This window comes from Aethalodelphis obliquidens, unplaced genomic scaffold, assembly GCF_003676395.1.
Source record: "Aethalodelphis obliquidens isolate GAN/ISIS:26980383/991018 unplaced genomic scaffold, ASM367639v1 scaffold71, whole genome shotgun sequence".
NCBI classification, from domain to species: Eukaryota; Metazoa; Chordata; class Mammalia; order Artiodactyla; family Delphinidae; genus Aethalodelphis; species Aethalodelphis obliquidens.
In genome coordinates this window covers 9543643-9569719 of record NW_020838015.1, presented here as the reverse complement: position 1 = coordinate 9569719, position 26077 = coordinate 9543643, and the positions used below count along the sequence as shown (strand labels likewise).

The window sequence follows — 26077 nt, the reverse complement described above, 5'->3', positions numbered from 1 at the left end:
TATATCAGCCCCCTCTTGGGGTCACTGAGCTGCTCCTCTTGCCTTCTGGAGCAGAGTAGATGGAGTCCCTTGAGCAGGCAGTGGGAGATCTATAATTGATCACAGTCCTCTTACAAATATATACACTTAAATCAGCACCCTGGGGGAGTTGTAAAGGGTCTTCAGGATGGGATGGAGTGAGGCTACCCCTCATCAAAGGTATAGCTTGGAATGAACTAAGGCTGGTCTATCTTGGGTCTCAGAAGGTGAAGAAGAGGAGCACACTCTGGGATTTAGTGTGAGTGGAGCATGTTCTCCCCAAACTTGTTCTGGTGGGCGATGTTCTTCACAGCTAGGAGAGCCTGAGGAGGAGGCAAGAGAGGGGAGGTAAGAGTGAGCACCCCTCTACCTCAGCCAGGAGGCTACCCCCACTCCAGCCCTCAACCGCCCTGTCTCTTGGCCTATCCCACATGCAGAAGGGTCTCCATTCGCCCCTTATGCAATCACAAAAGGTGTGGGGGGGCAGGGGGGAGTGTGAGTGAGTGTGCACACATTAGAGGGTCTGCCCAGGGCCCACCTTGTGGTGAACGTAGGCCTGACAGTGGTAACACCAGGTAGACAGGTCGGCGTAGCTGAGTACCAGCGGGTGTCCCGAGCCTTCATGGTGTTGGAGCATATGGGCATTGATGTAACGACTGCAGTAGACCTGAGGTTGGGGAGCGAGCATTGGGTGGGGAATCAGCACCCACCTGTGGTTTGCTCCTGGGCCAACCTCCACCCTATCCCTTTCCTCGGCTGCATACCTGGTAGCAAGACAGACACACCCAGTTCTCCTGGAGGGCTCCACAGTCCTGACAAGGTTGGGTCACATTCAGGCCTGCTTCAGGTACAGGGCATACTGCCACCAAATGGGGACACCAGGGCAGTGGTGTTACAGCGTAAAACATGGCCTGGGGGTGGGTGAAACTGAGTAAGGTAGGGACTCCACCTCCCCATTATATGTCCCTATAGCCCATGCTCCTACGTGGAGGCACAAATGGGCATGAGAAGGAAGCCACTGTTCTAGCCTCTCCCAGAGCTCACTTGGTCAGTGTCGGCATGGTCTCCAGTGACATGCATCAGTACTGACTCATTCATGTCCTGACCTCCAGCTGCCTCTCCTAGTAGCTCCTCCTCTTCTGGGGGTTCCTATACACACAGAGATAAGAGATGAATCCGTGAGGCCTGATTCTTGTCCCTTCTTCCCCCTACCTGGGTGTGGTGGGCCTTACCTGTGCCTTGTCTAGTTCCAAGGTCCTGAGATTTCCAGTCAGTTTACTGGGGGATATCTGGGTTGTGGCTCCTTGCATGGGTGACGCTGGAGGAGTCTGATTGTCAGTGCATGAGGCTGGAGGGCTTTGGATCAGCTCAGCTCCCCCCACAGCCTCCTCCGAGGTGGTCTGGTCCAGCGTGGCATCCCCTGTGGCTGCCTCTGAGGTGGCCTGGTTCAGCGCAGCAGCTCCTCCCATGGCTGTCTCTGATGACTGGTCCTGAGTGAACTCCATCACAGCTGTCTCTGACGTAGTCTGGCCTGGAGTGGACTCTTTCACAGATGTTGCTGAGGTGGCCTTCCCTGTGCCTGCCTCCAGAATGTTCCCTTCTGGCATGGTCATCCCCTTGGCTGACAAAGGATTGGCTGCCTGGGGTGCCTTCTTGGTGATCAACTTAGAACTGGAGGGTCCCTCTTTATCTTTGACCTCTGGAACCATGGAAGGGAGATCCTTGAGTGTGAGTGCTATCCCTTCTCCCACCTCTAATCCCTGTCCTCCCCTGAGCCCCCACTGCCCGCAGTTCCCCTCACCCACTCACTTGTGACCCGCAAACTGCACCAGTATCTGCGATGGACTTGGATGGTCTCAGAGATCGAGGCCAGGGCCCCTGACAGTGGGGGCCGCAGCAGGGTCAGCAGGGGTGGCGGGTCCCCAAGGAGGGAGTGGGTGCAGGCGGCCATGGACTCCGAGATGGATGTCAGGTTATAACCACCCTTTGTTAAGGAAAAGAGGAGGGAAAGGTATGATGAGGGGGGTCCTCAGGGAATTTGGGACATGAGATGTCCTGCCTCCCAGTCTCCCCTTGGGGTCCTGCAAGTCTGGAGGGTAGGTACTGGGGACAAGTAAGTAGAACCCACATCTGTCAGATGGACAGCGCCCACTATGTGAGGTGGTTGTTGAGGGGGACAGAATTGTGACATAAAGTGCAAGATAATAATAACCACAAGAATGACAGTACTGATGGCAACATTAGTAAGCGCTGACGTTCATTAAGTGCTTGCTGTGTGCTAGACCCTATTCTAAGCACTGAATCCTCACAACCGCATGTGCTGAATCCGTGCAGGAACCTGCCTTCACAGTATGGGAACCCCTGGCTCTACCCACAGAAGGCGCTGCCCTGCCCTGGTACAGGAACAACTGGTCTTTCTCTCTATGTGAATCTCTATCCTGACCTGGTATGGGAACCCTCTTTTCTCACACTCTACAGGAACCCCAGTCTCTGCTCTTTTTCCAGATAAAGTAACTGCGGCTCACAGTGGTTAGATGACTTGTCTGAGGTCTTAACAGCTGGTAAGAGGCAGCACTGAGGTTGGAACCTGGGCTACCTGAGGAAAGGGTCCACCACCCTGCCCTGCCACAGGCAGGCCTGGGCACACAGTGGGACATCTTACCAGCCAATTAATCTCTCTGTGACTTATTGTCCTCATCTGTGAAGGAGTACAAATGACAGCACAGAAGGTTGCTGAGTGGGTTAAACTAATGTACGAACAACGCATAACCATAAGAAGCCACAGCTCTTGCACAGGGCTTACCATGTGCCAGGCGCCCCTCCACGATTGGCCATCCACACCTTACAGACAAGGAAACTGAGGCACAGGGGGTGGGGGCACTGAGTACTTTACAAAAGGTCAGTGAATTTCCTTTGTCTCAGGATTTTGTTGGAGGTAGTTCAAGTAGAGGTGAAAAGTAAAGACTCTGGAGCCAGGCTGCCTGGGTTCAAGGCCTGGCTCCATCATTATTAAATGTGTGACCTCCAGCTAGTCACCGCAGCTCTCTGTACCTCAGTTTCCCTGATCTTGAGAGAGGAAAATGATGAGGTCAGTAGATCTTACCTCACAAGGCTGCTTTGTTAAGTAAATGCATTAATAATGCACGTAAAGTGCCAAGAAGAGTGTCTTGTACATAGTGAGTGCTCAATTAAAGTTGCTAATGCTGGTGTTATTACTAATGCCCACTGTGTGCCCACAACCCCAGGTGGGGACATCCAAGTCTTCCCGACCACCCTCCCACCGCAGGAAGAGGGACCGAGACAGCTACCTCTAGGATAAGGATAATGCGGCCATTGGCCAGGCCCATCAGCAGGTGGGTGAGGTGGGCATAGCCCTCAGGCGACACCTGGCAGCTGCCCAGTGGGTCCCCCCGGGCAGCATCGAAGCCAGCTGAGACCAGCACCAGTTCTGGGTTAAACTGAGGCAGGGAGAGAAGAGACACATGAGCATGAGGGTGGGGGCATGGGGAGGCAGCAGTTCAGGGAGACCTAGAGACACAGACAAGGACAAACGAAGACATGGCAATGCAAGTCAGAGAGATGGAGACATGGGACCTGGAGCCCGGGAGACACAAGACCAGAGCCCTGAAAATAGGGAGGGGAGGACATGGAGACACAAGAGAGATTCAGAGACGTGGACACATCAGACACAGATTTAGAGACCCAAGATACAGAGATATGGAGATGTGAGAAACAGACGGACAGGGTCATGAAGCAGAGTTGTGAGATGTGGAGACTCATGTCAAGAGATAGTGACATGAGACGGAGAGATATGTCCTCACATACACACCCAAGGGTGAGACCAAGAGGCACACACTCCCCTCCCTGGGTCAAACATGGGACACATGGGCACAACACAGGGTTTTACACACATGGTACCAAAGAAAGGTGCACACATGTTTCCATCACAGAAGATGACAACACAGGTGCCACATACAGAAGATGGTCACATACAGTCACATACACCCACACACAATCAGACAGTCTCACACAGACCAGACTATACATAGTACTAGTCACACACGCACACACAGTTTCTCAGAGGGAACAGTAATCCACAGCTACCCCTGTACAAACACAGTCATACACATGCCACCACCACAGTCACAATAGTCACATGTGCTGTTGCACCCACAGGAGGTGGTCGCTTGCACATGGTCACACACACTATTTCATAGAGTTACACACACACAGAGATAGTCACAGCCAACTGTGCACAGACACACATACACATCTGAACACGCATGTCTGCACAGAGGTCACAGAGATGGCGCTCACGTTCATCCACCCTCAGAGTTAGTCATGTACACATGATTTGCCACACATACACACAGTTTACACACGGAGGAGGCAGTTACCTACAGCCACTCACACAGAGTCAGGGAAATGTATATAGGCCATAGGAGAGAGAGATGACTGTCACACACAGCCTTCCACATGCAGAAAGTCACACACTGGCTGTCAGAGAGAGCAATGTGCAATGACGTACAATATCACACCCACCACACAGAGCAGCGGTAGTGACAAATAGCTCCCCGTGCAGAGTTTCACACGTGCTCGAACCCCTCTCCACCTGGCACGTGCAGTTCCACAGAGATGGCAGTCACATGGGGCCACCATCACACACAGATAGGCACTAGTGATGGTGTACACACAGGACAGGTACACAGCCAGGCACGCCCCCAGGCAAGACCACCCCCGCACACTCCCAAGTCCTCACAGTTACACACAGAAGGCAGTCACATACAGCCACTGCACAAACGTACCCAAAGGCCATCAGAGTCACATCCCCTCCCCCAAAGCCATCACAGCAGCCACCTGCAGGTCCTCTCACAGGATCAGTCACTGAGACATCGGACACATGCACGCCTGCTGCCACCCACACAGTCTTGTCACGTGCGTCCTAAATCGTACCTCATAGGCAATGGGAAGCACCAGACGATGCCAGGCAACCAGGTAGTCGGCGTCACCCAAGCGGGGCCCATTCCAGGCCACGTTGACGGTGTAGCCCGTGCCTGCAGCCTGACCTATCTGGCTGCTGGCGCCCTCGTCCCCCATAGGAAAGAAGGCGCCATGATCATAGCGGTGCAGAGAAATGTACAACACGCTGCAGGAACACGGTGGGAAGGAGGGATGTGCCTGGTTAGCGAGGCACCCATGAGGCATGGCCCGCCCACCTCCCTGACCACACCCCACCCCCTGCCGCAGCCCCTCACCTGGGGTCCTCCTCAAATATGTGCTGAGTTCCATTACCATGATGGACGTCCCAGTCCACGATCAGGATCCTGAGGAGGGAGGGGACAGCTTCTCAGTTACCCCAGGACACTTGCCCCCTGGGGGAGGGCAGGGACTAGACCCCTGGAGTCTGTATGCAGGGGCATTTATTGTGGATGGGAGGACCCTGGGTCCCTGGGGAAAGCACTGGGTAGCAGGCTTGTGGGTCCTATCAGAGTCCTAAGGGCTTCACTGTGGGCCCGAGCAAGTGCTCAGGGCCAGATCCCGGGCCTTGTGTGGGTAAGTGCCAGGGGCTAGATTGTGGGTCTTTTGAAGGAAGCACCAGAGGCCGGACCCTGGGTTCTGTTGGGATAGTCACCAGGGCCAGAAATTCTGGGGAAGGGGACCCTAGATGCTGTTTTATAATCACCTGGTTGCCGCAATCTGGGGATCCTATCTGGGTAAGCACTGAAAGGCTAGATCCTTGGTCCTTTTCTGGAAGTGCTGGGCAATTGGACCCTTGGGTGGTTCGGGGTAACTTTGGGGGCTGTATTACAGGGCCTGCTGCGTAAGCACCAGGCGGTGGGGACAGGGAGCACTTACCGCAGCGCACGCCCACTGACGGCCTGGGCATGGCGAGCAGCCACAGCCACAGAGTTGAAGAAGCAGAAACCGCAAGCGGCATCCCGCTCTGCATGGTGGCCGGGGGGACGCACCACAGCAATGCCATTCAAAACCTGGGGGAGGGGCAGGGAACAAAGATTAGACCACCCACCCTCCCCGCTTTCCCTTCCCTTTCCTCTCCTCTTCCATCTCTCCTGTCCCTCTACTATTCCACCAGCTGCTAGGGGCCCCCAAGCCTGTAGCCCCCATCCCACTGGGTGCACTTCCCCAGGAGCCAGGCCTCTGGTGAGCTGGGATCTCCTCCCATTGCATGCCCCCTTTCCTCAGGCCTGGCCCACCTCTCAGAGCCGCCTCTTTCCCCACCCTCCACCCCCAGGACTTCCTCTCCTGGAGCCCAAGGTCCCCTCCCCAAAGTGCAGGCACCTCTCCTGCCAGCACAGCCTCCACCAGGCGGCAGGCGGCGCCAGCAGCCAGCTGCGCACAGGTGAAGGTGCTGGGGCAGATGTAGATGGAGTCATAGCTGGCGCCCTCGCGGTGCAGCTCCCGGGTCTTCATCTTCTCCGTGGCCCGCAGACGATCCACGTGCTCAGCACTGGAGGCACAGAGGGGGCACTCAAGGGGACAGCCAGGTAACTCTGTCCCCTCCACGTCCTCTCCTGTGTCTCGCAGCAGCTCCACGTAATAGAGGCAAGCCCAGGCTCCAGCCCCCAGGGTGGCTTGCGTGCTCTGAGGCCCCACCCCAACCTGGCCACAGGGGTCTGACCTGTGGCAGGTGAGCAGCTCAGCGTCCGTGGCTGGACGTGCGGGCAGGGTGAGACAGCGCCCGGCAAGACCCAACTCCTCCAGGTGGTGCATGATACGCTTGATGCGCTGAGGCGTCTCGGGGTGGTGGCTAGGAGTGGGGGAGTCGGAGGCAGGGCTTAGTGCGCTTGAAGTGGGGGCTCCCTCCCCTCCTCCCACTTAGCCCGGCTCTCTGACTGCATACTTGTCCCACAAGTTGTAGTGATCCATCATCTGTGGGTCATAGACCAGCCCTGTGCGAGCCTGCAGCACCGGCCACGTCAGGATTGGGAGCTCAGGGGGCTGCCATGGTCCCTCCGCCTCCTTCTCCTCCACATCGTCCCCCTTCACAGTGTCCTCCTCCTCCAGGGTCTCAGCTGCATGGGGAGGCCACATTCACCCTACTCCTACTCCCCCACCCTGGATCCCCTTAATACTCTGGAACTCAGTTTACCCAAACCTAAAAAGGGGTGGGAGGCCTGAAACCAGGGCCCAGTGAGAGAGGGCCTGACCCTCCCCCACCAAGGCATCGAGGAAAGTCAGAGTGGGGTCTGGAGGAGTCTCCTCCCACAGCTCCTTCCCTGCCCAACCCCCCACCCAGCGCACTCCCTGACAACTACCTGATCTCACGAAGACCTCCCAGAAGGGCTCAAGGGCTTCCAGAGCACAGGATATAGACGCCTGGGCACTGGAGGGCAAGGGAGAGGAAAATGTGACCAACTGGCCCCTGAGTGGGTAATGAGGGGCCTACTTCTCCCCTCCTCCACCTGGGCTCACCTCGGGCAAGGGGCGCCAGGGAACTCCAGCACGGGGCAAGGGTCTCCCAGAAGGGTGTGGAGCGAGGCGCTGACGCCCTCAGCCAGGGAGCGGAGGTTGTAGCCACCCTGGGAGAAGGAGTTCACATGAGGGAGGGCAGGAAAGAACCAGATGTTACCAGAGAAGAGTAGGGTGTTGTCAAGCAACAGGGCATTTTTTTTGCTGTACACGGGCCTCTCACTGCTGTGGCCTCTCCCGCCGCGGAGCACAGGCTCCGGACGTGCAGGCCCAGCGGCCATGGCTCACAGGCCCAGCCGCTCCGCGGCATGTGGGATCCTCCCAGACCGGGGCACGAAGCCATGTCTCCTGCACCGGCAGGCGGACTCTCAACCACTGCGCCACCAGGGAAGCCCAAGCAACAGGGCATTTGAAGGCTGACTTCATTTCATGTGCTGGACAGTATTATGGGATGATTACTACTATTCTAATGCCCATTTTACATAAGGAAAGCAGAGGCACAGGGAAGCTGAGTGACTTAGGAGAGGTTGTTCAGCTAGTAAGTGGAATTGCTGGGACAGGACTGAAAGTTGTTCTTATGTCTTCCAGGATCCACGGGCTGAGAGACGAAGTGAGTCACTCACCTCCAGTGAGAGGATCAGCTTGCCTCCTGCCAGACCCATAAGCAGGTGGGTTAGCTGGGCGAACCCTGCCGGAGTGGCGGCCATCTCGCCCTGGAGGGACGAGGAGGGTCAGCCCTGCTCTGTGCGGCCCCCTTCTGCCCTCCTGCCATCCCAGTGCACCTGCCTTACCTTGGGGTCCCCTTGGAGGGCATCAAATCCAGCAGCTACCAGGACCAGCTGGGGCTGGAACTGAGAGGGAAGGAACTACATGAGGCCACCTGCCCTCACGGCCCTTCCCTCAACATCGCCTCTGCCCCAACACACCCCAGACCCCCAGGACCTCAAGGGAAACTGGCAGCAGGACGTGCAGGAAAGCGGCGATGTAGTCGGCATCTCGCATCCCCACCTGCAGACAGGGAGGCATGATGGGGATGTCCTGCCATCTGCCCTGAAGGGCAGGGGTGGGCCTCATTTTGGGGGCAAAGGGTGGGCAGATACTGACCTGGTTCCAAGGCACATTGATGGTGTATCCCTGGCCTTGGCCAAAACCTGTGGTGGACCAGTTGGAGGCTGTAAGGTGGGGCCAGAACCGACCCTGCTCGTAGCGGTGGATGGAGAAATAGAGGACACTAGAGGCAGAGAAAAAAAAGAGGTGGGGGTTGAGGAATCGGTCCCCCCAGAAACCCCCAACCCACAGCTACCACGGTTGACTCAACCATTCATTCATTCTCTCATTAATTTCCCCATGAATTCTTTAATTCATACATTCATTCATTCTTCCATTCAGTTGCCAGCTTATTCATCCTCTCATGCATTAATTCTTCCATTTATTTATCCATTACCTCACTCACTCATTCATTTGCTCTCTTACTGAAATTGCTCCCTCAGCAAACACTGCTGCCCCTCTCAGTGCCCACCCAGTTCTAGCTCTGACACCCTGAGAGCTATCAAGTCTATCCCACCCCCTAGGGCTCCTGACCCTGTGGGGGACTCTAGATCATGCTTGCCCACCCACCAGCAGGACAAACCCTGTGACACTGGAGGCCCACAGAGGCATGAGACTCTTAGTTGGCGGGAGCCAGCTAAGGCTGAAAAGAACGCCAGGCAAGGCTAGGGAGCTTAGTATTTTCCCTGAAGGAAGTGGGGAGACTCAGGGCCTAGGGGTTAGGAGGGGTGGGACTTGGTTCTGTACGTGGAGCTTGGAGTGGGGATGCTGGCTGGGGCTCCATGAGGCCAGTGAGGGGGCAATTCATTGTCTCCAATACCTTACAGGCTACCTCTACTATTTCTTCTATTTTCTAGGTGAGAAACTGAGCACTCAGAGCAGTGAGGGGGGCTGACACAGAACAGATACTGAAAAGACACAATGGTATATGTTCTGATAGTAAGCCAAGTAGGAGGGCTTGATTCTGACTGAGGCGATCAAAATGAGTATCTCTCATCCATTCTTCCATCCATCTGTTCATCCACCCCCTGCCTTGTTCCAGAAAGGACTTAAGGCAGCATTTTTTTCCTTTTTTAGGGAAATGCAAGAAATAGTGGTAAGCAATAAATCTAGACAAACTTAACAGTCACATTTTAATAAATGTTGATAATACAGTTGTGAAATTAAATGCAATTGGTATACAAGGATTTTTGGAATTGGGGGATAAAGACCATGTGAAAGCTCTGGTCTTGAGGAGATGGGAGATGACTGTTTTACTTTTGACTCTAACAGATAAACATACAGTAGAACATAAATGTTATCATCAGGAAAGATAGGAATAAAGAAAAGATTTGAAGAAAGTCCACCCCACAAGAGAGCCACCAAAGTCAACAAACAGAAGAACTAACACCCAGGAAATTAAGTTTATAAAGCAAATAGAAGGAGATTTTAAAATAAGCTCAACTGACTTCCAGTAAAAGAATGGTGGACTGATAGCACAGGTATACCTCCTCATTATCCTACAATCCTAGTCAAAAGATAGCAAAGGAATTTTAAACAAATATCAACCCAGGAAGACAGAAAGTGGGAGAAAGGATGTCAGACAATTAGAGACTTCAACACATCTCTGGAAAGTAGTCTGAGGCTCCAGGGGCCACAGCAGGCCCTCTCCCATGCTGAACAGGTTGGGAAGTCACCCAAGACAATCTGAGGTTTCCCTTCTGGAGAAGTCAAGCACAGATCCAGGTCAATGCTCACAAAATCAATTCTGAATAGCCAATTCACTGAATAACCAATTCACTAAATTTACTTGTTTCTTTTAACTACTAAGCTTTAGTTTACTAAATGAATTCTTGTTAATTTTCTTAGGCATAATAACAAGAATTCCTTAATATCAATAATCATTCTTTTTCGTTTTAAAAGTGCATTGGAGGCAATAGCTGTGTTATTTTGTGGATATATGACTATATGCATAGATATGAAGAATTGTGAATATATTCAATGCATTCTTCTTTATGAATAAGAATGTATAAATGAAAAAAATCTATCCATGACCTTCAATCTCCCAGCTCCCCATCTCTCAATCTCTTAACTCCATCAGGCGGGTCCTGGCTGGAGACAAATTGGATAGCCCTTAAAATACTATTATGAAGACAAGGAAAACAACTAAACTAAAGCTTAGTAGAGCATAAACACAGAGAGGAAGAAAGTGCTCTTGAAGCTTAAAAGAAGGAATGGAAGGTAAAGTTGAGGAAATCTCCCAGGACACTGAGCAAAAGGAAAAAAGAGACAGAAGACATGAGATAAAAAATAAGAGACACAGAGGATCAACCCAGGAAGTCTAACATCTGACTAACAGAGAGACCAGAGAGGACACAGTAGAAGAAATCATCAACAATCTAATAGAAGAAAACTTCTGAGGATTTAAGAAAGGCATGAGTCTTCAGATGCAAAATATCTACCACTGGTAAGCAGAATGAGGGGCAGGGTGAAAATTCACAACACCAGGGATAATAGAACCTAAAACCTCCCAGAGAGGAAAATATATCGGAAAGGAATGAAAATCAGACTGACATCTAGACATCTGTCAGCAACACTGAATGGTGGAAAATAATAAAGCAATGTCTGGAGAACAACCAACCTAGATTAGATAATGGGCCACAGGAGCTCAGGAACCATGAGAATAAGTGGAATTTATGCAGTCAATTCAATAAAAGGCTGGATAAAACAGCAACTATTTAGTAGTGTCCCCTACTGACAAGGATGGGCTCAATCACTTTCTGCAGGAAGGGTAAGGTGGTTCTCTTTCTGGAGGGAAGTCTGGCACTAGATTCTAGACTTTCAAGCACAGTGACCCTCTGACGAATTGGAAATTCATCCTACAGATATACTCAGAGGAGTATAAAATTATATATTTACCAGACTATTCACTGTAGAATTATCTGTAGAGCAAAGACTAGGAAGACCTATAAACGTCCTGGGGTTAAATGGCCAAAGGTATAGCCATACAATGGAACACTGTACAGCTCTTACAAAGAACAAGATGCTTTTCAGAGGAACTAACATGGAGAGGTGTCCAAACCATGCTGTTAAATGCAAAAAGCAAGTTGTTGAAGAAAATGTAGTGGTAGTATGTTAATAATAATAATGATAATGATGAATATTCGTACATCTACAGGAAAAATTCTGTAACTATCAACAGTTACTTTTGATGTGATAAGAATTACAGGAGACTCACTGCTTTAGACGTTTCGATATTTAATTTTTTTGTTTGATTTATGGCCATGCCATGTGGCTTATAGGATCGCAGTTCCCCGACCAGGGGTTGAACCCCAGCAGAGGCAGTTAAAGCTCGGAATCCTAACCACTAGGACACCAGGGAACTAACTCCCTTTAATTTTTTAAAGAAATAAAATTTGCAGTATTGTCATAATCAGAAAACATAAAGTAGTAATTTGAGGTTCACTCCAGCTCCAGGATAAATTGGTGAACGAGATCTCCAAGCATTTGTAGGCTCAAATCTCGTCTCTTCAACTTCTTCTCTCTATGACCTCTTAACCTGTAAGCCTCAGTTCCCTGATCTGTAAAATGGGGAACCCAACAGTCCCTGCCTCAGAGTGAAATTAAGAGACAGCAGACACACAGAGGGCAGTACCAAGCCTGTTGCCAGGGCAGGCCCAACAAATGTGAATGCTTCCCCTTCCCTCCTGGGCCCTTTCTGGCTGCGCCTGTAAAGGTGGCGGGTGGCTGGGAGTCTAACATCTAGGGTGGTACTCCGGGCATACCTGGGGTCTTGGTCAAAGGTGAACTGTGTTCCTTGACCGTGGTGCACATCCCAATCCACGATAAGGACCCTGTGAGTGAGAGAGAGGGGGGCACTATGTAAGAAGATCAAGGAGCATCTGGGGGAAGTGCCTAGACCAAGATACCCAACCCTGTGCCACCCTCATTACACCCGCCCTGCTGCTTGCTGCTGACCTCTGAATGTCATGCTTCTGTTGAGCATAGCGGGCAGCCACAGCCACGTGGTTGAACATGCAATACCCGTCCATGAGACTGTGCTGGGCATGGTGTCCAGGAGGCCTGGGAAGGGCAGGGAAGGCCACAGATTGATGGTGGTGAGGGGTCCTCCTCTTCAGAGATGGACTCTTCCCTGCTCTCTAATCCTGGACCACCAACTCCCCCAGTGCCGATGCCTGCACATCTGCCAGGAACTGAGTAATTGGGTCCCTCAGATCCTCACCCCCAGTCTACTCTTCTCTCTCTGAAGGAAATTTGATAATGCTCATTAAAATTATCAATGCATACACCCTCATACCAAGTCCTTCTGCTCCTGGGGACTTAGTCCACAACCTATATAACAAAAAGGGTGAAATAACATGTTTATAAATGGATGATATTTGGTGCAGCATTTTTTGGAAACAGCAAATGATTGGAGAGAACCAAAATGCCCAGTGGTAGCAGGCAGGTTAACTTACTGTGCATTTGTATAATGGCGTTCTACATGGGTCTAGGCTATACACTGTTAAGAGAAAAGCTTTCCAAGATATATAAGTGAAAAACGCATGATACAGGGAGTGTGTCGAGTGCTACCATAATTTGTGGCTAAAAAAGGGGAGGTAGGGGAAAAGCTACGTCTTCTGCATTTCATCACTTCTGAGATGCCAATGATGAGAAGATGTACTGTGATTTTACATGCCAATAACAAAGCAGAAAATGCTGCCAAAGGAATTCTGAGACACCGTTGTTTATAAGATGCATCTGGATTTCAAGATGTTTCAAATATGAAAAAAATATACATCTTAGAATCAACAAAATATGGTATTTATTCCATGAATGGCACAGACTATTTCTGGGAGGACACAAGAGTCGTTGGTGACAGCGACTGCCTCCAGGAGAGGAAGCAGGTGTCTGGAGACGGGGGTGGGGAGGACTTTTACTTGTACCGGACCCCCAACCTTTTTTAACATTTGATTCTTGAACCATGTGAATATACTTCCCATACCATTACCTTTTACATTTGAGAAAGGAATTTTTTGTAAAGTAAAAAAGCCTTATGCTAGTGGGTCCTACCTGATGATCGCCATGCCATTCCGGATCTCAGCCCTCAGGACTGCATCCACCAGCCTGAGGACGGAGCCTGAGGCCAGGCAGGCGCAGGTGTATGAGTTCTGGAGAGACAGTGGGGAGCCAGAGAGGGAGTGAGGGAGATAGCAGCCCTGTCCACTCAGCTGCCCCGCTCCAAGGTGGGGTGGATGTAGGGATGGGGGACCCCGGGATTGCCACCACCCTCTGCCCTCACAGTTCTCATCCATACCGGATGCAGATAAACTGAGTCATAGGTATCTGCTAGGACACGGAGTTCCCCCTCATTCATGTACTGGGTCGTCTCCATCAGATCAATGTATTCTAGACTGGGTACATAGATGGGGGATGGGATTCAGGGGCCCGCCTCCCTCCCTGGCCCTGAACCAGGGCCCTATCCCCTTCCCAGCTGAGTCCTCCATGCACCAAACCCCTGGACAAGTCAGGCCTCCTCAACTGTCAATCCAGGGAATAGCTGGGATGTAGGATACCTTCCCTGCTTCTTCCCCAGCCTGCCTCATTTCCAGTAACAACCCTTGCCCTCTACTCTGGCCACATCAAATCCTACCTCCAGGTCTTTTTTTTTTTTTTTTTTTGCGGTACGCGGGCCTCTCACTGTTGTGGCCTCTCCCGTTGCGGAGCACAGGCTCCGGACGCGCAGGCTCAGCGGCCATGGCTCACGGGCCCAGCCACTCCGCGGCATGTGGGGTCTTCCCGGATTGGGGCACGAACCCGTGTCCCCTGCATCGGCAGGTGGACTCTCAACCACTGCGCCACCAGGGAAGCCCAGTACCTCCAGGTCTTTGACCAGACAGTTCCAGCTGTCTGCATCTCCCTTTCCTCAGCCTTCTGTTTCATGGGACTCATTCTTTTTCTCCTCTTAAAGCTCAGCTAAGATACCCCCTCTGCCACACTAACTTTCCTTGAGCCATACCACATCAGGACTCTTACTCTGGGTTCCTTCAGCCCCCTGGGGGAACCCCCTGATCTGTCCACATATCCATCATCTGTTTACACATCAGATTATAATAACAAAAAGAGCTCATCAGGGACTGATGATATGTCAGGCACCATTCTAAGCACCCGACACATATCAAGCCCTCCTGAGGAGCTCATGTTTACTAGCCCCCAAGTTACAGGTGATGACACTGAGATTCAGAAAGGCTCAGTGACTTGCCCAAGACCACAGAGCCCATGACATTCCTTCCCAAAGCATCTGGCCTGCCCTGGTTGGCCCAGGGCAGCCTCCTCCCCATCCCTACAAGGCCCCTAAGCCTTCACCTGTGAACCAACATCAGCTCCTCCTTTTCGGCAAATCGGGCCTGGGGAGACATGAGGAATAAAGTGCTAAGGCTCAGGCTGTCCCACCAGCTGCTGCCCTCTGCCCAGGATGTCGGCTGGGGGACTCACCTGAAAGGACACACAGCGATCCAGGAGGCCCTCCTGGATCAGATGCTCCTTGATGGCATGGAGCCGCTCAGGGCCTTCAGGGAAGCTGGGTTGACAGAGATACAAATACAGATATAGATACAGATATATATGACACTGGTGAGCACCACATCTGTTTCTGCAAATCTTCCCCATCTGCCCTTCCACAGCTGCTGACGCATGAAACTTTGGAGTCATCCCTGGCGTCTGTTGGTCTCTGTTCTCATGATATATGCAGAGCCTGGCCCTCTCCTATCACCCCCACTGCTGCTACCATAATCTCTCACCTGGGCTATTGCACTCAGCTGGCCTCCCAGCTTCTGCCCTTGCTCCCCCAACAGTCCTTTCTCTGCACAGCAGCCCAGACACTGGTTAAAACTCAAATCTGGTCACGTCCCTCCTCTACTCAAAAACTTCTCCTGGGGCTTCCCTGCTGGCGCAGTGGTTGAGAGTCTGCCTGCCGATGCAGGGGACAGGGGTTTGTGCCCCAGTCCGGGAAGATCCCACATGCCGCGGAGTGGCTGGGCCCCTGAGCCATGGTCGCTGAGCCTGCGGGTCCAGAGCCTGTGCTCCGCAGTGGGAGAGGCCACAACAGCGAGAGGCCCGCGTATCGCAAAAAAAAAAAAAAAATTCTCCTGGCTCCCAGCTCACTCAGGGTAAAAGCCAATGTCCTCCCCATGCCCCAGAAGGCCCTTGACGACCTGCCCCATCCCCTCTTTTTTTTTTTTTTTTTTTTTTGCGGTATGCGGGCCTCTCACCGTTGTGGCCTCTCCCGCTGCGGAGCACAGGCTCCAGACGCGCAGGCGGAGCGGCATATGGGATCTTCCCAAACCGGGGCACGAACCCGTGACCTCTGCATCGGCAGGCGGACTCTCAACCACTGCGCCACCAGGGAAGCCCCCCATCCCCTCTTTGACCCCTATCTCCTACTGCTCTCTCCATCACTCACTACTTCTCCTACACTGGGCTCCTCCCTGTTCCTCAGTCAAACCAAGTACGTTTCCACTAGCTCTTCTTCCTGCCCAGGACAATCTTCTCCCAGATGCCTCCATAGCTCACTCCCTCACCTCCTTCAGATCCCTGCTCAGATAGTAAGGCCTTCCTTGATCATCGTATTTAAAACTGAAGAGTCCCCTCCACTGCACTTTCTGCTACTCTCCCTCCCGCTTCAGTGTTTCTCCACAGCACTTCTCTTTCTAACACACTTTATCACTTGCTTTTTCCTTGTTTACTATCTGTCTCCCTCCTCTAAAATGTAATCTCCACAAAGGCAGGAGTTTTGTTTGTTTTGTGTACTGCCTGTCCCTAGCGCCTCAGGAGACGGTAGATATGTATTCAATAATGAAGTCTTTTGCCATCCTGAGTCTTCCACTGGGATAGGGGAGATAGATACTAAACTAGTAAACACATAAGTATAATAATGGACAAACAATCGCATGGGCTAGGAATATCTTGATGCTCAGGTGTGGGGGAAGGGGAGTGGCTAGGCAAAGTCCTCTCGGAGGGTCTCCTTGAGATGTGAATGTTAACTAGGAGACAAGTAGGTGGAAATGAATCTCTGGAAAAGGGATTGGCCAGGGTAAAGGCCTGAGATGAGAGAGTGCCTCGCATGTTGGAAGAACAGCAAGGGGATCAGTGTGTGTGAAGTGAAGCAAAGCGAATGAGGGGGAGGATTGGCTGACGAGGTCACCGTGGTGATATGGAGCCAGATCACATGGAACCTTAGAGGCCAGGATGAAGAATTTGAACTTTACCTTCAGGGTAACACCCTGCCCTTGCAGGACTTTAAGAGAGAGAATATCATCTCGTACATATTTTTTTAGGCTGTTGTGTGAAGAACAGGCAGCAGGGGTGAGGGTGGAAACAGGGAGGCCTCTGCAAGTCTAGGTGAGTGATGATGGTGGTGGCAGTGGAGGCGGTGAGGAAAGGTCAGATACTGAATACATTTCAAACACAGAGCCAAAAGAATTTGCTGATGGATTGTAATGTGTGATTGAATGGGAAGTGTAATTCTTCCATTTCAGCACAAACATCCCTTCTTCAAGGAATCCTTCTGGGAACCCTGGATGCTAGTCTAGGGTCCTCTATTAAACACTCTTGAAAGCTCTGGTCTTAGGTCCTCCTTCATTAAACACCTCACACTGCTGATGGCGGTTTAGTGACCTGCTCTCCTACTCATCTGTCAGCTCCCTGTCGGTCTTGTCTGACACATTTGTATCACCATCTCCGGCACACAGAAGGCACTCAATAAATGTTTGTTGACTAAATGAAAACAACCCATTCAAGCCTGAGCCCCATCTCCCTAAATCATCTGCTTCCATTCTCTAGGCTAGATTAAGACAGGATTCGTTCTTCTAATGGGCTCTAAGTGTTTGTCTTTGTATGGCTTGGGTATGGCCTGGAGGAGCCAGCCTCACCTGTCATCCCAGAGGCAGTGGAATTCATTTAGCTGCTCATCGAACACCAAGCCAGTGCCAGACAGTGTCCTGGCCTCCCGGTTCAGATCCTGCAAGGAAAAAAAATGGGAGAGACTGATGCACTGAGGGCCTGAGTCAGAGGGAGCATCCCACACTGTCCAGGATGGAGAAGCTCAGGGTTTTGATTGTCACAGGAGGTTAAATTGCGGCCAGGCCCCTCTCACCAGCCCTTGCAGCCCCACGACTAGGTCTTGCTCGGCTGCTTGACTAAGCTTCTTCATTCTGCCTTTCTTCTTTACCTCCGCTAGATTGGGGCTGGAGCGGAGTACGGCACCCTTTTTAACACCTCGCTTCTGCCAAACAGAGAGAAGGGTCAGAGTCCAACGCACGGTCCGCTGCTCCCCCTCCCCCTCATCAGGGCAGGTGTGGGGCCTCACCGAGGTCTGGGGTCTCACCGAGGTGACGCTGGAGTCGTGGGCGGGGGGATGGGGATTGTGCCTACTCCTTCGCTGTCTGGTTGTGGTGGAATCCTGGCCGGTGGAGGTCATGGCTGGGGAGACTTCACCCCTCACGCGTTTCTTGGGGGTGGGGTGGAGGTGACTCTGAAAGGGCCCAACGCCCTGAAAACCCTACATCCCAGCCCTTCCCAGGCCCCGCCCCCTACGCTAGTCTCTATCCCTTTTGCTATCTATTCCACACCACCTTCTAAACTCTGCCTCTGAAGGCTCTCTCCCTCCAGCAGGGTGTCTATTCTACCTGGTCCCGCCCATTCCACTAGGCTCCACCCCTTTAACACTATTCTTTCTCCTTTCAAAGTCTTGCCCTTTCACAGAGCAATTAACCCCCTGGCTCAGTCCGTTCTAGAGCCTTCCCTTTCCAGTTAATCACCGCCCCTTCCGCTCTATCAAGCCCCATTCCCAGACCCTTTCATTCCTCAAAGCCTCGCCCAGACCCCACCCCTTCTCAAACCTGCCCATTCCAGCCAATCTCCCGGGATAATCACCCACTCTTTCACTCAGCCAGACCCAGCCAGGGCCCCGACTCCACCCTTAACGATCCACTTAACTCCACCCCTTTTCGGCCCGACCGGCACCTTCCACTTGGCTAGATCCCGCCCCTAACGTTTCAACAAGCCCAGCTCCTCAGGGGACTGCCCCTTTCCTTCCACCAGGCCCCACCCCCTACCCAGGCCCAATCCCTAACGCCTCACCAAGCTCCTTCAGCCAGTTCCGAGCCACCTCCCGCTAGCCCCTCCCCCTTCCCGCCCCCGCCGTCGACGCAGGCGCAGCCCCTTTTTCAAACTCCGCCTTTGGCTTACGCCTCAAAATTCCCTGAGCACCCTCTTTTCCGTTGGGCCGGGGCTCTCTACAGCCCGCCCCAATCCCTCCCACACTGGGGGTCTTGCCGCAAGGCCGCGCCCCTCGTGCGGGCCACACCTCCCGCGAACTCACAAACTGCGGGTCTGCGCGAGAGCTGGCGTCGCAGGCCGTGCTGCGTCCGTATGAAGCGCGCGCCAGCGGCTGGACGATGCGCTCGGGGTCAACCTCGCCCCTCCCCCAGCCACCGCCGCTGTCGTCCTGGCGGCCATGGCCGCCGTCCCTCCGTCCCTGTCAAGTGTTACCTTAGGAGCCCTCCGGACCGGCGCCAACTGTACCGTGCGATTAACTCAAGAGTGCAAGCAAGCAAGGCCGTTAGAAAGGGGCGTCTTCTCTCCTCCCAGTGGCTTCCCGCGGGACGCGCCGTGATGACGTAGTGAGGGCGGGCTGGTGGGCCTGGAGCGCGGTGGGAAGTGGACAAGGCTGGTGGCGGCCAAAATGGGAGTGGTGATGTTAATAAATGTGAGGATTTTCTGAGTTCATATTCGCTAAGGTGGTACACAGGAAGCACTCACCAAATGTTAGCTATTAATATTCTGCCGGGAAAATGAATGGTGGAGCGGAAGGAGTCTTAGTAGAGGCAAATAACTGTGGTGATAGCAAGTAATATGTGACAGGCATTGTCGCAGGCCACAATTCTATGAGGTAGTTCCTTAAAGCTGTTTTGAAGATAAGGAAACTGAGGTTATGCGACTTAGCCATGTGACCTTGAGCAAGTTACTGAGCATCTCTAGGCTGCAGTTTCCTCATCTGGAAAATTGTGGTAATTATAGTGCCGGAGCCAGAATGGACCTCAGGAGGGGAGTTTTTCTTTGGGCGGCGGCTCTCCCTGTCGGCTCCCTCCACTGGGTCACCTCTGCCCCCAAGCTGTAATAGAAAGTGTGTGCCTAGAGGGTAGGGGGAGTTGCCACTGTGCACCACCCCCGAACTCCCCCCCACACTGTGTCTAAATGCCTAAATGTCAGACCCGTAGGAGGCCGGTTTGTCCTCCTAATCTCCCTCTCTCATTCTTCACCATTTCCTACCGGGCTGTAGGCTGGGGCGGGAGAGATAAGCGGTCTGGGGTTCGGCATCGCTGACTAACTAACAGATTGACAGCCCCGCCGCCCAGTAGCCGGGCCCTCTTACCCTCTTGCAAACCCCAGTTCCAGCCTTCTCTTCCCTTCCACTCTTTTTCTACCTGAACGTGTCTTTTTGTCCCAGTGGAAGAGGGTCACAGCCCTAAGACTTTTAAACCTCCAGATACACCAAAGAAAACATATATACAATGATACACACTGAGGAACATTCTGAGGTTGTGATGCCTGCAAAGTAAAAGAGTAGGAAGTCTTGTAAAGGCCAAGGCCTATTTTTTCTGTATTGTCAGAAGAGAGGTTCCTGTAGAGCCGAGGTTGGCAAACTTTTTCTATAAAGGGCCAGATAGTAAATATTTTAGGCTTTGCAAGCCACGTACTGCTGCTGTGACATTTTCTTTCTTCCTCCCCTCCCCTCCCCTCCTCCCTCCCTTTCTTTTTTGCTTTCCTTTCTTTCTTTTCCTTCTTCTCTCCCTCCCCTTCCCTCCCCTCCCTTTCCTTCCCCTTGTCTCCTTTATTTTCTTTCTTTCCCTTAAAAAATGTAAAAACAGGCTGTAGTCTAGCTTTGGCCTGAAGGCCATAGTTTGATGATCCCTGCTGTAGGGTGTCAGTCTTTGGTTTCCTTTTTCTGGCTGGGATTCTTTTACAGGTTGAGTGCAGAGGTTACATGTTTCCTGAGGCGAGGTATTCCTTTTGTGTGAGGTGTGAGGACAGGGGTTCATGGACAGGGTCAGGTCATTTCTGGTGTTCTTGTACTGGGTCAAGCAAATGTTCCTGGACAGAGTGAGGATAGGGATTCCTATAGTTTCTATAGTGTTGTTCCTCTACTGAACTAAGCAGGGGTTTCTATACAGGGCAGACCAGTTGTTTCTAGGGAGCTCCAGACTAGGGGTTCCCATACAAATTCAGGATGGGGCTCCTTAGACTGCATCATGACAGATTCCTATGAAGAATTAGGCAGCCCAATTCAGGGTCAGCACAGGTGTTTCTGTACAGGTTCAGATCTGTGTTCATATAGATATTAGGATTAGGTGTTCATGTCCAGTTCAGTCAAGAGGTTGTTATTAATTGGGCTAAATTATGTTAGCTGCTGTAAAACCCAGAATCTCGGGCTTCACAAATACATGTTTCTTTTTTTTATATAAATTTATTTATTTTATTTTTGGCTGCGTTGGGTTTTCATTGCTGTGCACAGGCTTTCTCTAGTTTTGTCGAGTGGGGGCTACTCTTCATTGTGGTGCACGGGCTTCTCATTGCAGTGGTTTCTCTTGTTGTGGAGCACGGGCTCTAGGCGCGCGGGCTTCAGTAGTTGTGACACTCAGGCTCAGTAGTTGTGGCTCACAGGCTCTAGAGTGCAGGCTCAGTAGTTGTGGCACATGGGCTTAGTTACTCCGCGGCATGTGGGATCTTCCCAGACCAGGGCTCGAACCCATGTCCCCTGCATTGGCAGGCGGATTCTTAACCACTGTGCCACCAGGGAAGCCCCAATACATGTTTCTTACTCATACAGAATCCACTGTGAATATTTATTACTGGTCATTCATGGACCCAGGCAACTTCCATTTTGCAGTTCTGCTCTCCTCTGAGCCCTTGGAGTTCTCACTATTCAGCAGGTAGATGGGGAAAGAGAAAGTGGGGGACTGTGTGAGAGACTTCTAGGGGCCAGGCCTGGAAGTGTGATATGTCACGCCCACACTCCATGGGTCAGAGCTCTGTCACATGTCCACATCTAACTGTAAGGGAAGTTGGAAAAGTGTGTGAGCTTAGGAAGAAAAGGGACAGGTTTGAAGAGCCTATAGCAGTGCCTGCTACAGGATTCTATAGACTTCACAGAGCTATGCTGTCCTGTGTGGTAGCCACTAGCCACATGGGGCTGCTGAGCTCTTGAAATGTGACTAGTCCAACTTGAGGTGTGCTGTAAGTGTAGAATACACACTGGATTTCCAAAAAAATTAGTATAAAAATTAAATATGTCAATAACTTTTATATTGATTGCATATTGAAATGAAATACCATTGATCCTTGAACAACACGGGTTTGAACTGAGTGGGTCCCCTTATATGCAGCTTTTTTTCAATAAATACTACAGTACTACATGACCTGAGGTTGGTTGAATCCACAGATGTGAAACTGCAGATATGGAGGAACCGAGGATATGGAGGGATGACTATAAAGTTATACACGGATTTTTCTACTGCCTAGGGGTGTCAGCACCCCTAACCACCCTCTCATTGTTAAAGGGTCAACTGTATTTAACTATAGTGGGTAAAGTAAAATATATCATTAAAATTAACTTCACCTGTTTTATTTTTTTGCTTTTTAATGCAGCTACATGAAAATTTTAAATTACACATGTGACTCAAATTGTATTTCTTTAGGACAGCGCTGCTATAGAGAATTCTCTTTAAGGATCAGCACAGGGGTTCTTGTGTAGGTGTAGGGGTTTCTCTATAGGGTCAAGTTAGTGTCTCTTGTCTGGGGTCAGGAGAATGATTCTATTATCTGGTAAGGCAGGTTTGTAGAAAAATATGAAGGTTGGAGGCATTGTATAGAGTGAGAGGGAAGAATGTGAACGCATTTTTTTCTCGTGCAGATTAAGATTGGCTGTTCCTTTAGAGGCCAGAAGGGTGGTTTTCTGTAGAGGGTCAGGCCAGAGGATCACAACATACTCAGGCCAGGTATTTCTGCATGGGATCAGAGCTAGGTTCCCAGAGACGCAGATCAGGTGATCCTATTAGGGGTTAGGCCTGGGGTTCTTGTACAGGCTCCGGACAGGTGATCATTGTGATTCAGATTCTGGATTGTTTAACAAGGTCCGAGCAGAGGTTTCTATGCAGTACAGGTGTTTTTAATTTTTTTTTTTTTTGCGGTATGCGGGCCTCTCACTGTTGTGGCCTCTCCCGTTGTGGAGCACAGGCTCCGGACGCGCAGGCTCAGCGGCCATGGCTCACGGGCCTAGCCGCTCCGTGGCATGTGGGATCTTCCTGGACCGGGGCACGACCCTATGTCCCCTGCATTGGCAGGTGGACTCTCAACCACTGTGCCACCAGGGAAGCTCCAGGTGTTTTTATACTGGTTCATTTCTTGGATGTCTCTCAAGTCAGAGGTTCCTGTGGAGGGTGAGAGCGGGGTTTTCTGTACCAGCTCAGGACACAAGTTCCTGCTGGGACTCAGAGGGCGGTCCCACGCAGGGTCAGGACAGAGATCCTGTGCAGAGGTAGGACACTGTCACCTTCAGAGATTCAGGTTAGTGTTTCTGCTGTTGGCTCAGGACAGTAGCTCCTATGCAAGGCGAGTGTGGGGCTTCTGGGACAAGCCCAGGGCAGGGGCTGTCATAGAGAGTCACAGGGCTTCCTGTGCAGGGTCAGGAGAGTATTTCCAGAGGGGAAGGTTAGGAGTTCCTGTAAAGGATCAGGTAAGAGTTTCCTATAAATGAGTCAAGTTAAGGATTTCTGTTGAGAGTCAGGAAAAGGTTTTCTGCAGAGAGTCTGGTCAGAAGTTCCAGTACAGTTGTATTCAAGGCTTCTTGTAGAGGGTCAGGGCCATGGAGCTAACACAGGATGAGGATGAGAAGCCCTGTACAGTGTCTGGGAAGGAAGTCCTGTGCCAGGTCAGGCCATAGGTGCCTGTATCGGATGAGATATGGGCTTAAAGTAGAGGGTCAGGACGGGCGTCCCTGACACAGGGTCAGGAAAGGGTTTTCTGTGTAAGTTCAAGACTGAGGTTCATGTTGAGAGTTAGTCCATGGGTTCCTTCGTACTCTACGGGGTGGGTCACGAGATCAGGATTGTTGTGCAGAGTGACATCGTCGGGAGTCGTCAACCGTGGAGGCAAGGGCTTCTACACTCAGTCTAGATTTTCTACACTCACTAGATTTTCTTATGAGCAAAGTATTTTAAAAATGCTACCTGGAGGGCACGGCTCCAGTACAGTGTGAGGACGAGGTGTCCTGTCCAAGGTCAAGACAGGATTCCTATAAAGAGATTGAGGCTTGGGGAAAGGGTCAAGACAGGCATTTCTGTTAGGGGTGGTACAGGGACTTCCTTACAGTGTGAGCTCAGAGATTCCTAACCAGAGTAAGGCATAGGTTCCTGTGCCATATGGGAGGACTGGGGTTACTCCTGTGCAAGGTGAGGGCTGGTGTTCCTGTCCGGACTCAGGATGGGTTTCCTGTTGATAATTAGAGAAAGGTTTCCCTTAGAGTTCCAGAACCGGATTCCTGTACCAGGCTAGGGCACCCGTTCTTATAGGGAGTGAGGACTGGGGTTCCTGAACAAGGCGGGGCCAGGCACATTTCCACACAGGTTCTGAGAGGGGTTTCTTTTTTAAAAATATTTATTTATTATATTTGGTTGCACCAGGTCTTAGTTGCGGCAGGTGGGCTCCTTAGTTGCGGCATGCAGGCTCTTTAGTTGTGGCATGCGAACTCTTAGTTGCAGCATGCATGTGGGATCTAGTTCCCTGACCAGGGATCGAACCCAGGCCCCCTGCATTGATAGCGTGAATTCTTGGCCACTGGACCACCAGGGAAGTGCCCTGAGAGGGGTTTCTGTTCAAGACGAAGACAGGGGCTCCTCCAGGGTAAGAGGGCTGGGATTCCATGGGGCAGCCAGGCAGGAGGCTTTTACAGGGCCAGGGTGCGCTTCTGTAAGGAGTGTGGACTACTGTGATTCTTGAGTGGGCTAGTGTGGTGACTTGCTGAAGGGGTGCTGTTCTGTTGAGGACAGCTGCTCACGCATACTGTGTTCAGGATGTGCGGGCCCACAGTCCCCACCTCTGGGGCTTCAGGGGGGAGAAGCTGTAAAGAGAAGCAGCCCAGTTAAGTGTGAGCAAGGCTCACTTTGGTAGGGGAGGGTCGCCCATCTAAAATCCACTTCTTAAACTCAGCGTGGTCAGGGCAAGTTCTGAGCCTCAGTTTTTCATTAGTAAAAGGAGCATGAGTGTACTTTCGTTAGTCTTTTTTTTTTCAGGTATTCATGAACTAAAGCAACTGAAGCCTCTCAGCCATTGCCGACCCACAGTGAGCACTCAGTCAAAGGCGCTGCTTGCTGTTAGGAGCCATTGGGAAGCCTGAGCCATGGAGCCTGGCTAACCCTGTGCCATCAGCTGTGTGGCCTCGGGTGAGCCACTTAACCTATCTGGCTTAGGATGTCACCTGACTGGGTGACTGTTTCTGTGGAAGCGTTTGTTAAATGGAAGTACAGATGCCACTCTGGGGGGAGCAGTTTACCCAGGTGAGTAGGTGCGTTGGGGAGGGAGATGGTACTGTGGGGAGCTCCCCGACCTCCAGGGTCTAAATATCACCCCCAGAGGCTATTTTGTCCTCCTAATCTACCCCTCTCGTTCTCTACCATTTCCCACAGGGCTGCAGGCTGAGCTGGGCTGAAAGAGATAAGAGATGAGTGACAGGAAGGCCCTTGGACAACCTCATGGTCCCATACTGGCCTTCTGACCTTCTTGACAGCTACCATTCCTGCCCCACCCCTTCCTCCCTTTCCTGTCCTCAGCATGTCTAATGTCCCTTGGAAGAGGGTCCCTAGCTTACACCAACTGAAACTGTACATGTTAACACTTCAATAAATATGCGTACACAGGGCTGCTCCCATTGTCAGCCACTTAGAGACACTGACATGGCCCACACCACACAATACGCTCACATACACACACAGACTTGCACAGAAATACTTTCATCACCAGACCCACAGAGACATCCTGACACGCAGACCCTCACGGTCACACTGTTATGCCTCACACACTGTCACACAGTAGTTCTTGTTCAACTTTCCAAAATGTGTATGGATCCACTTCTGTGCCCAGTGCATATGCTGTCGTGCTGTCTCAAAGGTCACCCCGAGTGGTGCACAACCCCATGTGTTTCCTCAGCACACGCTGTCACGGGCACACCTCCACGTCTGCTCACACAGTCACCCGTGCCTGGCCTCTTGCAGGCATCTGGAGTCACGCACATCGTCTCATACAGCCTCATCCCTACTGCCCGCTGCACACCAGCTCTCACCACGACGTGTGGCTGCATGTGCTGTCTCATACAACCTGGACGCCGTCCCACGCGGTGTCACATATTCTGTCACAATCGTGAAGCGTTGCGTGCCATCTCACATGGTCATACACGGCAGCCACACACTGTCATCAAAGAATCACGGACACTGATACACAACCCCCCACCACTGTTCTTTATTTAGTCCCACACAGACTCACACATTCA

The 26077-nt window shown here is 51.7% G+C and overlaps 1 protein-coding gene and 1 long non-coding RNA gene across 9 annotated transcripts; one reads left to right on the top strand and one right to left on the bottom strand.

Annotated features, from left to right (window-relative positions):
- Window positions 1–117: 117 nt before the first annotated feature.
- Window positions 118–19204, bottom strand: HDAC6 (histone deacetylase 6). 8 transcript variants are annotated; one of them, XM_027091525.1, is made up of 29 exons: window positions 19027–19204; window positions 17843–18007; window positions 17630–17758; window positions 17406–17494; window positions 14971–15055; window positions 14842–14882; window positions 13793–13889; window positions 13549–13646; window positions 12454–12558; window positions 12261–12329; window positions 8554–8680; window positions 8392–8457; window positions 8241–8300; window positions 8073–8162; window positions 7453–7559; window positions 7296–7363; window positions 6881–7052; window positions 6659–6787; window positions 6319–6487; window positions 5875–6008; window positions 5274–5342; window positions 4972–5164; window positions 3327–3476; window positions 1828–2002; window positions 1251–1717; window positions 1063–1167; window positions 783–929; window positions 557–685; window positions 118–341 (listed from the first exon to the last, which is right to left on the bottom strand). In XM_027091525.1, the coding sequence occupies exons 2-29, from the start codon at window positions 17951–17953 to the stop codon at window positions 273–275; spliced, it is 3450 nt and encodes a 1149-aa protein (XP_026947326.1). In that variant the 5' UTR covers window positions 17954–18007; window positions 19027–19204; the 3' UTR covers window positions 118–272. The 8 variants fall into 8 exon arrangements, 7 of the variants coding, with proteins under 7 accessions (XP_026947326.1, XP_026947327.1, XP_026947329.1 ...); XM_027091526.1 differs by having other exon boundaries at window positions 17843–17983; XM_027091528.1 differs by lacking the exon at window positions 19027–19204 and adding an exon at window positions 18857–19011.
- LOC113611992 (uncharacterized) lies at window positions 19135–26044 on the top strand. Its single transcript, XR_003429683.1, has 3 exons — window positions 19135–19243; window positions 24825–25088; window positions 25218–26044. It is a non-coding gene; the product is annotated as an uncharacterized LOC113611992 (long non-coding RNA).
- The last annotated feature ends 33 nt before the right edge of the window (window positions 26045–26077 follow it).

Bases quoted from the DNA above. Each gene is read 5' to 3' on its own strand.
- HDAC6 (XM_027091525.1), bottom strand. From the start codon at position 17,953: ATGACCTCCACCGGCCAGGATTCCACCACAACCAGACAGCGAAGGAGT. The intron at 12,559-13,548 runs GTAGGACCCACT...TGCCCTTCCCAG, and splicing joins AATGGCATGGCGATCATCAG to GCCTCCTGGACACCATGCCC. The intron at 6,788-6,880 runs GTATGCAGTCAG...CCCCACTCCTAG, and splicing joins CACTACAACTTGTGGGACAA to CCACCACCCCGAGACGCCTC.